We start from the raw sequence: 15,216 nt of genomic DNA, 5'->3' as shown, positions 1-15,216 counted from the left end.
CTTTATGCCACTGAATTGCACACTTGAAAGTGATTAAAATATAAAATTATATGTCTATTTTACCACAGTAAAAACTTACCAGAAAAAAAAATGTATGTGTTAAGAGACACTATCCCAAACATGTGATCTGAGTAATAAAGGTAAACAAACAAAGAAGATACTTTTGTCCCTGGAAGTAAATAGGAACCATCCAAATTAGAAGAAGTAAAGATCTATCTACAGCTATAATTAAAAATATTTAAGGCTTTTGGATAGAAGTTTAAAATATATTTGGAATGGCTGGAAATGTGACATATCGCATGAAGAAACACAATCACAAGGAGAGGAACTCATTCTTTTCAAATAGTGCATTACCTCCTGTTGATGTTCAAAGTCCTGGGATGCTGGTCTCTCCAATCCTGGACCATCTGTCTCTGAGCAATTTTCTTCTCCATTGAGTTCAAGGGCTCCACTCTCTTCATTGGTTCCACTGGCTCCCTCACCTCCACTTCCCTCCTTGCCTCTTCTTCCACTGTCTATATTGGCTCCATGTCCTTCACGGTCCCCAGTGGCTGCACTGCACCAACTGGCTGCACTTCCTCCATGGCTTCTACTGGCTCTCTGGATTCCATAGCTGCTGCAGGTTCCTTCTCCTCCATCACTTCCATCTCTATCATCTTGCTTGCAGCTTCCATCTCTGACATAACTTGGCCTGATAACAAGATCCAGTCAATAAAAGAGAGCCACCCAACAAAAACACATTTGAAATTCAGCAAATGAAACAGAATTAGGATGTGTTTTAAACATGTGTCACACATATGTACCATCTCCAGGCATGCTTTTTCTCTATGTGAACACCACTGGCATGATATAGACAGGAAAAATGTCCTTATGTCCTGTCAATTTTAAGTATTGAATTAACATCACAGCCATCATCAATTCCCTGCCTGCATTTGGATGGCAGATGGAAGAGAACTTGCATCTTTTATTAGTAACACGTGTTAGGTTAGTAGCAAGAATATGTATTTTTTTCTTAAATAATAGACTGCTTCATGCATTAGCAGCTTCACAGCCCCATGAATAATCAAGTCCATATCTTTGGCTCAACCACAACATATTTGAATTTGAATAATTCTTCTTATAATATGTCTAATTCATGTTTATTTTGACATGTGCCTTGATTTTATAACATGAGTATTGACTGTTTTGCTACAGAATCCCATTTATTATTCTACTACTACCACCAGTAAGTTCAGTAATATAGATCTCATTAAGCTGAGATAGTTGTTTAACTAGTTACTAAGAACACCAAGCTTAACAAAATGTCTCCATGATCTTTTGCATAAGAGACAACATAAACATGTACCTATGATAATTCTAAAAGCTAATTTATTTGACAATGGAATTCTTGGTAGAATTTTTTAGTTGGCAAAAAAGAAAAAATGTTGAATGATCTATAGTCTTTTCCATCATGTATATTCCCCAAATCACATTTGAAAATTAACAAAAAAACCCCATGGATTTCAATATTATAAAGCAAACAATTCTCCCATGGTTGATTTTTCTCTAAAAATTTAAAGATATACTATATTAACCAATCTTCTTTGAGAGCAGTTTAAATACATACCATGAACAAATGTAAATAAGAACATACTGCCTGTCTAGAGCACGAGCAAGGAACTAAATACAGCAAACAACTGGTGGCATGCCAAAAACATTACTTAACTAAATATTGTCACTTTGGGCAGCTATTCTATAAGAAGATAAAATTGAATGAGTACTGAATTTAGTTACGGCAGTTTTCAAAATTCTGAGAATAATGCTAAGCTAGTAATTTTCAGCCTAAAAATATCAAGTAAGAGTCAAGTTTGCAATTCATTTTCAGGGCAAATTTAGAGATTTTGTTTGCAAGTATCAGGGTTTTATCTTACAGTTATTAAGTGCACACTACTTAATTTATCACCCCATTTCTCACACTCATTGTGGTTTTACAGGATAGGATGAATCAGCAGCATTAATTTTAACAGAAACACCCAGACAATTCCAGTTATAAAGAACCTAATAAATACTTGAATGGTAATAAAATACAATATACAAAAATGCAAAATTAAGTGTTTTGCAGTAAAATAATTTAAAATCGCTTATTGAAGATCAACCACTTACCAATATGAAAGTGCAATTCATTTACCCTCTTGGTAATAAATTTTGAAAGTAAACCAAGGATGCAAATAGTTCTGAAATTATACAACATGGATAGTGCAAGTAATCCAGGAAAACTAACCTTGGCCAACTAGGGGTATCATCATGATTATTTTCTTTGTCATCAACAGCTGCATCATTGTCATCATCATCATGGCGTTCACTGACATCATTAGCCTGATCAACCTGATTATCCAAGTCATCATTACCATTTTCATGGTCATAGGTATCTTCATAAGCATCATTAGAATCATCATCATCACCATCAGTATCAGCACCGGCATCATAGAGTTCAACATAATCACCATCTTCTTCAGGCGGCTGAATGACAGGTGCAGGAGTTAACCAATCATTCCGGAAGATTTCAGAGAGTGCATTATAGCCTACCCATTCATTTGTCAAGTAAACGGGGGGTGATATTTTTCCTACTTTAAATCCATCTGGAACCTGTGTGCACAAGAAAGGTTAATGTAGTCTTTAGTAGCCTTTCATTTTCTTCTTCTAGGTTGGAAAGTTTCCAAGCTGACAATATTTTAAAATATATTTTCAATTGAAATGATGATATTTACTCACTAGATAGAGCCAACATTTTTGTGAAGATGAGATGCCCAAACCCAAACCTCAACCTGTGATCATTAATGGCCTTTCCGAACCACACAGGGCAAAATTTATTTACTTTGTTTTTTATTACCCCTACGTGTCTGCTGAGGAGTAGACATTTGGTTTTGGTACTGGAAAGTAGAATAGATGATTTGACGCTCTATAGAAGATACAGTCACTTTTTCCTTTTGTTTTATCCTCTGATATTGGGATTAACACATAGCACTTAAAATTGATATTTTAATTTCCCAGCTCTATTTTTACACAACATAGTTTGTCTTAGTGTAATTGAAACACTTGTAAGAAGCAAATTAATATAAATCCACCTTTAAGTATGGTATGTGTCTTATAAGCAACCTTTGAGCAACCTGAAAGGGATGTGTGTGTGGTAGGGTAGGGGTAATTACAAAAGCAAAGTGAAATGATCTAAAAGCACGCTGCAAAAAGAATTGGAAGACTGTTTTTATTTATGCAATCAGACAGCATTTTTCACTAAATATTTTATTTTTTATGCATTGCCTTATCAGACAAGGAACAATATTAGACAAAAATTGAGTATCTAGCCTCTACTCCTTAATTTGAGATTAACTTCTACAAATAGCTTTTGATCACTCCTTTCTCGAATGTGTTCTGGAACAAGAATGTGAAAATAAAATATTTTTTGACCAATTAAACGTTTTTCCACTTCAAATTCAATCTCTAGATTTCATATCCTGCGTACTCATATAGCAATGGGAATCTATCTTTGAAAAAGTACCTAAAAAAACAAACACTTTAACCTTCCCTTCAAGTGAAGACAAAAGTAAGTTAAAAGAAATTGGAAATCGAAATGAACAGAAACAAATGTGTTAATAATTAAGATGAAAACCTACATGGATGTCAACCAGCAACTTCTGATCAATAGTAGAATAAGGAGGTGATGACTGGGACCTCCTCCCGGTCACGGGAATTTCTTCCTCAGAAGAAGATTCTGTGGAATGTCAAAATGACATTAGTAACAGTGGTGATCACAGCTATTGCCTTCATTTTTATAGTGTACCAGTTGAATCCCTTGGTATTTTTCTTGTAGTCTCTTTCAATTCAGGAAACATAATTTGAGAAATTCTCATGGGGTCAGGGTCCTAGGTTCTGTTTTCAGGGGTAGTGACAGGCTCAAGATTTGTTCTCTCCGTGGACCTACGTGGCTTTTCTGTTTTCAATATTAAGTGTACACTTGCTAAATATTTCTGTGTAAGAAGATACACAGTAAGACTGGTAGACAGTTCCATTATAAAAAAAAGAATGTATCAAGAATAGGAAGGGCTGGGTGGTACCACTGGTCTCCCATACTAACCAGTAGAAAAAAAGCCCAACAGTGTTTTAGAAGATGATAGATTAGACAAAACTCTCAAGAGGAGAGAGTTGACTCTGCAATCTTAATCCCACCATTTCCCATCAATGATATATCCTCAAGTATTTCAATATAGTTGGGAAGAGAACAACTGAAAAGAGACAAAACTTAACCCTTTTAATAAAGCTGGGAATCATATACTGGCGCTGTGCAATAAAACTTCCTGCAGTAATAGAAATGTTCTGTATCTGTACTGTCCAAAATAGCAGCCACTAGCTACAAGTGGCTATCTAGCATTTGAAATTTGGCCAGTGTCCCTGAGGGATTGACTTTTAAATTTTATTTCATTTTCATTTTAGCTTTAATTTTTTTTTTTTTTAAAGATTTTATTTTTTCCTTTTTCTTCCCAAAGCCCCCCGGTACATAGTTGTATATTCTTTGTTGTGGGTCCTGCTAGTTGTGGCATGTGGGACGCTGCCTCAGCGTGGTTTGATGAGCAGTGTCATGTCCGCGCCCAGGATTCGAACCAACGAAACACTGGGCCGCCTGCAGCGGAGCGCGTGAACTTAACCGCTCGGCCACGGGGCCAGCCCCATTTTAGCTTTAATTTTAATAGCCACATGTGGCTAGTTGTTATCACAATGCACAGCTCAATTCTATAGAGTAAATATTTCCATTTAAAATGCAAATTTGTCTGGATTTTTTATATTAAGATTGAAATAGTGGTACAGTAAAACCACCTGTGCTTAAAATCCATTGAGAATATTTAGGCTCAAAAATCAGTAGATCTATGTGAGTGTACTTAGAAAAAGCTTCACTAAGGGGATGCTCAGGTCTCTGTTTATTATTTTTGCATGGTTGAATTTTAAAGATAAGTAGTACTATCCTTCTTTTACTTGAAGCCTTATGTATAGAAACTACAATTCCAAGAAGCATGTACTTTCAAACACTGCTATCTTTTGAGAATATACCGAGTACATCCCACAATTTGTGTCCACATCTTCTGGCACTGTTGTGCTTTTGAAATTTATTATCTTTCTGCAGGAAACCATTTTCTCTCAAGTCTCTTTGTGTGTTATTAGGATAAAAAAGAAGTTTGGGTGAGTGTTTGATATTTTGAGGCAAATTTGTAGTAAGGTACTCTGATTTCCTGCATGATGAAGTATGCAATCTCATGGGAACTTCAAATGGGCTGTGTAGCACACACAATAAAATAATGGAAATTTTAGAGCTGAAAAGAACATTAGCTGTTATATACACAGACGCTATCCCCTTCTCCCTGCCACCACTGTTCATAACTGCTTTGAGATCTAATCCAGGATTTCCTTATTTCAAAAAAGGCAACATGAATAAACCTTACATTTTTAGTTGTTTGCCCAGTATTTGCAAAATTAGCCCTAGTCAAACCAAAAAGATTCTAGGAAAAAAAATTTCTAAAGTTACTCTTCATGCGGGCTTATCTTATTTCTCACAAGATAATATTTAAAAGAATTCTGCCATTATCTGAGTCTTCTATGAAGAAAAATGGGTGTTTTAAGTTCAGGTCTTTGAATATCTTATTTTAATACAGTACACCTATATATCCTTTCTATTATTAACATTTCAATAAAATCTGTATGCTATATTTTCACAGATGACATGTGGGCTCAGTGAGGCATTTTGTCCTTGCTTAACTTACTTGAATTGCATAAAAGTAGATAATCCCATATTTTATGATCTAAGGTACAACTTTTGACTTTGTTTATTGTGATATTTCACAAATCTATAATTCATTTAAGCTCTCTCAAAAGCACATCATAAATCACTTGTTTTAAATTCATATCACAATTTGTGAAGTTATTTTCATGGTTCTCTTGATTAATTTTTCATGTATTTTGAGTAAAAACATCAATTTGTAACATTAAGGATGTTTATGAGATACTGTATACATCTTACTTTGGGGAGGTGAAATAACAAACTCATAAATAAAACACACGCTTACATCTACCCTAATATTTCAATATTCAAAGGGTTGTCCATAAATTTTAGCCCATTGGAGAGGCCTCTCCCAAGTTCCTTTCCCATATTTTTCACACATGGTATAGAAACTAAAGTTGACATCCTCCGCCTTGCTAAACACATTCATAACTACTACCCAACTGGAAGAATAAACTTCAGAAAAATTACTTTCCATTTCTCAAAGGTCATCACTAACCACCCAACTGCCAAATCCAGTGGCCTCCTGGTCTTAATCCTCCTTGGCCTCTTTAACACTTTTGATTTATTTCTCTTTGAAATTCTTTCTTGATTTCTGCAATATAAACTGTTAAACATTAGCTTGTGTTTTGACTGTTTAAATTTTGGTTTGAATCACCTGATGCTGCTGGGCAATTTTGAGGATTTTGCGAACTCCTTTGTCTGACGTCAATGGGCTTCTGAGCTTGTTCCGAAAGAGGCTGCTGAGGAACACTAATGAAAAGACAGAAAAGCATGTGCCATATCTGAACATTCATAAAGGGAAGGTACAAGTCAACATCAAGATCAACAAAAAGTTTTAAGTATACGGGCATATATCAAAATGAAAAGGAGTAGAGCTGAAGTAATATTTTCCAATTTCCATTTTCCCCAAACCTGCCTTTCTATCTAGAACAGAGAAACAATTTCCAAAATACAAAAAGTGTTTCCATATAGTATATGTTTCCTTCACACATCATATTTATTTCTAAAAATTCCTATAAACTTTCTTTAAGTTAATATTCAGATATTATTTTCTGGGTAACAGCAATAAACATAACTTTATAGTGTATGTGAGGATTTTGACATGATAAAAAAGCTAAGTTATTGCTATTTCAAATATTCTACCATTATCATCTTGAGTTCAAATGCCTGAAATTTATGTTTTTTAATGTCCTGTTCTGATTTAGATAGATAGATGGATAGACAGATAGATAGAACACTTCAACTTTTATTATTCAAATTCAGGAATTATTTAGAAAGTTTCTTTGGACCAATGCTGCTAAATTTTATAGTTGCCTTAGCATTTCTACATAAGAAGGACTTTGGTTATTGATTTAGACTTGGAACAGATATGACCCCCAAATGCAGGAAAGACTCAAGTTTCATTTAAATTAATTTATAAATTTAACTATATTTAAAGTTAATACATTTGATATTCATAAATTCAAAAATCCTTTTGTAATGTGAACAACCAATTCCAGTTTAACAGCAATATTGATTTTTATATATTGGATTTATTTATTTTTTTATATATTGGATTTTATTAAAGTCATATACCCCATGATATCAAAAACAGATATACGAAACCAAACTGTTTTCTCCCTTTGTGGTCAGAAAGACCGTGACAACTCATTCACTGAAGGTAGAGAAACAGAAAGTTCCCAGTCTGGCTTTCCAATTTTCCAAGATTTCTACACACCAGTTAAATCCAAGAACATAAATATCTGGAGATTTTAAAAATTATGATGTAGGAGTATACATACTAGATAGTATCAACTCTATGCCATTTTACCATACTGTCCAGTATCTTGAATGTAGTAAGTGCCCAATAAATATTTCCTGAATGACTGAGTAAATAAATATAGCCTAAGTTCCCTCCATTATGAGTTAGGATTAGAGAGGGTATGATTTTCAAAGAAAACCTACATTAAAATTTAGCTTTCAAATATAACACATTGCACACTACATCTAAAATCTGAAACATGATCTTTGAAAATTCCTGAAGATCATAAATATTACAGAAATAAAAAATACAGTGACTAGTATAAAATATCATTGATATAATATTGAGTTTTAGATTTGATTTTTTCTATAGGTCATTTCCGGTTTGCCCATTCTATGGCATTAGCTTCTGAGGTTAGGAATGGTTTGTGTGTGTGTTTTATCACGTAGTACACGATATTCATAATGTATTACATGATGAAACGTGTAATTGAAGTGCATGATGCACATGAAATTTCACATCTTTTTATTGTAAATTACTAATTGAAAGCGGTCAAAGAATTCAATTGTTGTTTCTTCTATTAAATTGTGGATTTTACCAGCTAAGTATCAAACTAAATGACACTGAGATTGCAGTATGTCCAAATGTGAAAGATCCAGTTAATGGGTCATTGCAGTTAAGATTTTAAATATGGGCCAACATTGTTGATGATGATGATGTTATCAATAATATTTTAGTTTTGACTTCATATAGAACTTATTGTTAAACAAATAAGCTTTAATTTTCCATGTGATAGTAAGTTGTGAATAATTTGAATAAAGAAATCAGAGCTGTATACCTTGAAGAGAACTTGACACGATGTGCACGAGCCTGGTTGTAAGGCACAGAATTAGATCTCTCTTGGACCTTAAAGAAACAATGCAATACTTCAGTAGAATTCTTGATCATAAGTTATTTTGAGTTATTAATTTATAGGAAGATGCCTTTCTTCGTATAGAGATATTTTCCTAAAAATACAACTTACAAAATCTGATTTTCATAAATAGATCATATTTTCATAATTACTTCTAGTATAACATTAGAACTACTTAACCATAATTTCTGATGGTATCCTTGAATTTTAGTATAATATCAGATTCTGGAGACCATATGATCAAATACCTTCGTTTTATTATTCAGGAATCTGTAGCCCAGAGAGGGAAAATGAGTTTTCTGAGAATTTTACATCAAGTCAAAGAATATCTATAATCAGAATGTGTTTTCCAACTGCTAATTTAATATTCTTTCTATGTTTTCATATTACTTTTTATATCAAGTCCAAACTTCTCACTCAAAATTTAAGTACAAACTTCTCACACACTCACCCTTTAAAGTTAACCCTAGATTTTCAATTTGTAACACAGACACATACACATCATTAAAATCTCTAAACGGTCAAAAGTGTCTCATCTTTTAGAAGGTATGTCTTTTCACTTTACAATTTGACTATAATGTCATAATCAGTGCTCCAAATATTTTTTCAATTCTAAATGAATTAATTTGGATTTTATCAATTATTCATTCATCTAATACAGCAAAATACTCAAGAAAGAGCGTATATAATGAGCCAGTTGCCATCAGTGGGGCAGATTTCCTTTCTGCTAACATTAGCAGATAGGGCCATGCAGTGTGGCCTTGCCTCATTTAGTTTTATATCACTAGGTTTCTACTCAAAATAGTTTTTAGCTACCCCAAAAATAGGTCATTCTGACTATTCGATGAGGCTGTCACACCAGATTCTTTAGAAAGGAAAATTCAATGTGTTATACTTTTTAAAAAACTGTAGCATTTTCATGCTGATCAAATCACTCTATAGTTTCTAGAAACTATACTAACCTTACTACACTATTTTTTTCTCTATGTAGTAACTTATCAAGGTTGTCTTTGTACTCCAAAAAACAGATAGTTAAGAAATGAAAAGTGTTGTCAATCATTCACGTTTTGCTAGTGAGTGTTTCCGAATACAACCAGCTGTTTGGCAGTAGGCAGGACATCTGACTGACTTCTTCGACTTTTGATTCAAGTAAGTGGCATCATGTCGACCCAGTCTAGGCCTCTTGGTTCATGAAGCTGATCTCACAAAGTTTATTGACACTAGTAAACCAGAGGCCAAAATTACTCAGAAGAGGTAAGGGCCAAAAATAAGAAAGGCTAATGCCTAATATGAATTGACCGTATTTGGTCTGAAAATTGGGGAGCAGAGAATGATTAGTAAGAATAGCATATACTAAAGCAAATGATGTATCCCAAACCAATCAGATACAGCTCATTATATTTCCCGCTTAAAGTGTCATGCTTAAAGTAACAATTATTATCTGAGAGTAAGTGAAAAGTCATCATTTAATAAAGCACAGAGGGAGATGTATTGCCTCTTGTAATTAAATAATATAATCCAGGTTATGTTCCTTCTGCCAGTGGCTAGTATTTATAAAGCAATATCCTGTTATTCACTTCAGAGGACTGTTAGTATCAGAAGGAACATATATAAAAAGGGTAATTGACCATGAAAGACATCATAGCAGACTACTGTGAAGCATCTTGAAAGAAGACATATAGAGATCTGGGGCTGTTGTGCTGATTAAGAACAACAATGAGACTCCTGATCCACTATCAGTAAGGCAAGAAGTTTTGAGTTCTTCACCCATCCACCTAGTTGCCCTTAGGGACCAGGAAATTTTTAGATGGTTAGCTGTTAGGAATGCTGGCTATGATGATACTACTGTGTCCACACAGGAATTAAAACTGCAACTTGGGCCTCACCAATATCATGTGCTAACTAGCTATTAATATAGTCATGAAAACAAAAGACCACCTGGACAGCAGGACTGACCTGATTACTCCCATCAGTGTAAGAAAATAAACCACAAGTTAAATGACCGGGACCCTGTCATAAACTACATCTCAGAACAGATAGAATCAAGGCAAAAGGTATGTGTGATTGTGTTACAAGCTGAACTACCCAAATTTCTCATGGGCAATATTGTTACTTAAAAGGATGACTGACAAGACAAACTTCAATTATTCAACTTGGTTATTTGTCAGGCATTTTATTTAAAATCAGTGCCATAAGCCTGTAAATTTAAGGAGAAAACTGACGTTATTTGTTAGCAATGATAAAATTGAGCTTTCAAGTGAAAATTTAAAATTAAAATTTTAAATTCTTATCTGTCACCATGCACTTCACAGTTTATAAATATTCAATAATTGTTATGATGAAATTGATGGTGATATTAACAAATGCTGTTTCTTGATGTTGTATAATGAAATGCATAAATATTTGGAAAGATCTACATACACAGTAAACCAATATTTTCCAACTAACCAATTCATGAAGATACAAAATCTTGCAGGAGAAAAACTATTCATAGCACACAATAGCCCAATGGATTTTAACATTACTAAGTATACAAAATTTCACTGACATGGTTTTAGATGCCACCTCTTTAGTTTTGGTGCATTATCAAAGAATATCCACCATTATCTGAAAAAGCTATGAAAATTCTCCCCTTCCAACTACCTATATGTGAGAAGCCATCTTTCACTCATATACTTCAATCTAAACAACATATGGCAAGAAATTGAATGCAGAAGCAGACATGAGAACCCAGCTGTTTTCCACTAAGCGAGATGCAAAATAGTTATTCTTCATTAACAAATTGATAAATTTGTTTCTTATGTTAACATGTAATCGTCTTATTACTTTTTAAATTAATTTAAATTTAATTTTAATTTTTTTGGTTTCAATTTCTAATACATTAAATATCGAATGACACAATCCACATAAACAAAAGATTTTGAGGTCTTCAATGTTTAAGACCATAAAGAAATCCTGAGACCAAGGACTTTAAGAAACACTGTTCTAGGCACTTAATGTCACAGTAACTCATGTTGAGAAACTTACCTCGTTTCCTTTAGGATCTGGAATGTATGGCTGCAATGGTTCTATTTGGACTTCAGCCTGAACTGAATGAAATACTTCGTCATTGTCTGATGATTCATCTTCTTTGTCCTTTGAAAGAAAAAGGAAAATAAATATTTCAATTGTTGTTAAAATGCAAATGATAGGAGCAACTCTATCATCCTAATTCACAATTTAAAAGAATAATTTTCAAATATTAAAATTGATTTAAATCAGTGGTTTCTAATAATTTTTGGTTCTGAATCCCTTTCAGAACCCGAGGAATGCTACAGATTCTCTGTAGAAAACTGTATATAGACATACGTGTCTGCATTGACCACCTGTAGTTCATCTATTAGACCCAGGTTAAGAATCTCTGGCCTAAAGCTTAATTCATAACCCCAAACTGTCATATTTAGTAAGCAGTTATAAGTACAAAATTTGGTCCTCCTGTGGAATGGAAGATCCCTAATACAGTGGTGCAAATATTTAGCTCTAATTGAGCCCTAGGAGTTTAGAAAAGTTCCTGTTTTTCTATTTAAGCCAATCAATATTATTTCTTCAACTCAAAGAGAGTATTGAAAATGTGTTTTCTGGGGCTGGCCTGGTGGTGCAGTGATTAAGCATGCACGTTCCACTTCTCGGCGGCCTGGGGATCGCTGGGTCGGATCCTGGGTGTGGACATGGCACCGCTAGGCAAGCCATGCTGTGGTAGGCGTCCCACGTATAAAAGTAGAGGAAGATGGGCATGGATGTTAACTTAGGGCCAGGCTTCCTCAGCAAAAAGAGGAGGATTGGCAGTAGCTAGCTCAGGGCTAATCTTCCTCAAGAAAAAAAAGAAAATGTGTTTCCTTTCCCTCTGGTGAGTTGAAGCACTCTCAAATGTCTCTAAACTTTAATAAATTTTCAGGTATTCCAAAAGGCCTATGACTTTGACTACAGGATCAATAATTTTCTACTCGTTCAGGTTTTCTTTAAGAGTCACACATAAAGATATGAACGCCTATACAAGATGTCAGGGTCATGGGATTGATTACTATTATTTATTGACTTTTTCTTCCATTTTAGAATGGCTTCTCACATGTATATCTATAATACTGAAAGACAATAAGTGTGTGCCATGCTACTAATACTGAGTCTTGTGGGATGCGTAAGTCTTTCATAAATGCAAAATCCGTTAGATCCGATTCTTACTAGGGCTCATTGAGAATAGTCATCAACATTTTAGATGCCCTAATTTCAGGCAAATATCACTATTCTAGACTCATACCTCTCCCTTTCTCTACCTGGATTCTTTTTCTTCGTATCTTCCAGCTTTTCGGGGGGGGCTAGACATCCATTTACCCTTTTGAGCCTTTCTTCTCTTGTTGTTTTTGCCTTTTCTAATGTTAAACATGTCAGGGAAATAGCATTTGTTCAATTGTCTCAATGGACACAAACCAAAAGATTCCCTTATCCAGACATTCAGACAAGGTTCATTTGTAATTACTACATTCATTATTATTAGATAAATGGATGGTGATACCAGGGATTATTTAGGATCCTCACAATGATTTCTTTAATATAAATGGATGCTGTGGAGTATTAGAAAACAACTACTCTCCTAATTTTGTTGACCTCATTAACTTATTTATGAAGCTCACAAACTCTTCATTGTCAGATTAGATTTGTCAGATTGAATTCATCAACTCCAGCCAAATTATATCCACTTATAGTAGAGAATTTTGAAAAACTGTTTTATTCTCTATTCCAAAATAAGACAAAGAGATCAACATACTGCATACCACAGTTCAAAGGAGTGCAGGGACAAACTTGTAACTTGTGTCATGTTCTATATACCCACTTCATTGATTAATTATGTAAAATAGGTGGAAAATTAGTAAGACATGTCATACGTATGGTAACTATATACAAAATATTTTGGAGACTGTTTTTCCTTTTCATTTTAACCTTGATTTAAACATTCTGAAGTACAAAAATCAGTGCAATTCACTTAGTACATTTCAGCATTCTATGGGAAGAAAGAGTAAGTAAACTAACTTAGAAGTTAGAGGAACAAAACCAAATTTGTTTTCCTGTTTATTTTTAATGAGTTATAATTGACATTTTGAACTAAGAAAGTGATTTTTAAAGATCCAGAATAGTAATTTTAAACGTACATATGATGTCCCTTTACTGGTTAAGGGAGCAATAGGTAGAAAACTAATAATTAAAGCTATATCTCTATAGATTTCGAGCAATTACTTGGATCATTCAAGACAATTTTTCTTTCTCAAATTTAGTCACAATTATCTGCAAATTTCAGGATAATTTATTTGAAGCACAAATTAGTTAATCTTCTCTGGGACACAAGAAATATTTATTTCATTTGGTTTCACAGAGAGAAAACATGAGTATGAACTAGCATATTTTCTTTGCGTATTTGACTCAGTAAAAATATCAGAAACTCTTACATTTGCAACTTGTCTCAACTCTTCCTCGTGCTGGTTAAAGATATCCTCCCATCTGCGTTGGCGCCTTTGCCTGCGGGCTTCTAAATCTGAGAGCTCAAACTCTTCAGTTCTCTGTGATAACTTTGCCCGGAACCTCTTTGGTGATAGTCTTTTTGCCAGTGCCTGCCTTAGACTAGAAACCTTTGATTTTTTCTTTCGTGCCTGTTCTGGTTGAGAGTAAAACATGTTTGATGACAGGTTTTCCATCAGGGTTTGCAGTGGACCAAGTGGCTTTGAGTTATGTGAGTTTGGTGCTCGAAGTAAGTCTTTTGATAGTCCCTCTATCAGTGCTTGAACTGAGCCAATTGCCTGCAGGGGTTCTAGTGCCCAGGCCTGTGCCTGAGGTGACCCTTCCATTTGCCCCTCTACTGGAATGAGCACCTGAGTATCCAAATGTAGTGGCAACAGCACGTGGTGGTTCTGTGACAGTAAGGGCAGAAACACCTGGGCATGTACTCGTAATGCCTCAGGTTCCCCTGCCTCAGTCTCTGCCTGTGTGGGCTCAGTAGCCTGTTCCTGTACCTCTGGCTGTTCAGGTGCCCGGTTCTGTTCCAGCTGCTGTTCAGGTACCTGGTTTTGCCTCTGCTGTTGTTCAGGAGCCTGGCCCTGCCTTTGTTGTTGTTCAGGTACCTGGCCTTGCCCCTGAAATTCTTCTGGTACCTGGTCTAGATCCTGGGGCTCTTCTGATGCCTGGGGCTGGGTCTGAGCCTGTTGTTCATTGGGTACCTGTGCCTGTACCTGTAGAGGCCTAGGTGCCTTAACCTGAGCCTGTAGTGGCATGAGCATCCAGGCTGCCCTTCTTAGTCGTGGAGGTGCCTTAATCTGCACCTGTAGGGGCCTAGACGCTTTAGCCTTAACCTGAGCCTGTAGTGGCATGAACACCTGAGCTGCCCCTTGTAGTCGCTGAGGTGCCTGGGCTTGCCCCTGTAGAGGCCTAGGTGCATTGTCCTGAGCCTGTAGTGGCATGAACACCCTGGCTGCTCCCTGTAGATGCTGAAGTGCCTGGACCTGTGGCTCTTCTCGATCAGGTAACCACCTTGGCTGAGAAGGTTCTCCATGTAGGACTCTAAGTGGTCTGCATCTACTGCTGGTTGGCAGTCTCAGAAGCTCATGAGTACAAGAAGGTCCTCTAGAAATAAACATACAGATGATTGCCACACAATTAGAGTTGTCAGTGGAGTGAAGTTATTCAGGGGAAATGCTTTTATTTATTTTATTTATGAACATTTTCTGCAATAAA

The 15,216-nt window shown here is 35.3% G+C and overlaps 1 protein-coding gene across 5 annotated transcripts in view; it reads right to left on the bottom strand.

Moving 5' to 3' along the window:
* NRK (Nik related kinase) overlaps window positions 1-15,216 on the bottom strand; it is a 123,823-nt gene that overhangs the window by 24,421 nt on the left and 84,186 nt on the right. For 4 of the 5 annotated variants that reach the window (XM_070502556.1, XM_070502553.1, XM_070502554.1 and 1 more), the window contains exons 13-19: window positions 13,938-15,105; window positions 11,488-11,595; window positions 8,386-8,453; window positions 6,462-6,556; window positions 3,651-3,748; window positions 2,261-2,625; window positions 355-691 (exon numbers count right to left, since the gene is read on the bottom strand). In XM_070502556.1, the coding sequence (XP_070358657.1) occupies window positions 355-691; window positions 2,261-2,625; window positions 3,651-3,748; window positions 6,462-6,556; window positions 8,386-8,453; window positions 11,488-11,595; window positions 13,938-15,105 (2,239 nt within the window). The remainder of the gene's footprint in view (window positions 1-354; window positions 692-2,260; window positions 2,626-3,650; window positions 3,749-6,461; window positions 6,557-8,385; window positions 8,454-11,487; window positions 11,596-13,937; window positions 15,106-15,216) is intronic. The other variant, XM_070502555.1, reaches the window with a different exon arrangement.

This window comes from Equus asinus, chromosome X, assembly GCF_041296235.1.
Source record: "Equus asinus isolate D_3611 breed Donkey chromosome X, EquAss-T2T_v2, whole genome shotgun sequence".
Lineage (NCBI taxonomy): Eukaryota > Metazoa > Chordata > Mammalia > Perissodactyla > Equidae > Equus > Equus asinus.
The sequence above is the reverse complement of the archived record's forward strand: the minus strand, read 5'-3'. Positions and strand labels throughout refer to the sequence as shown.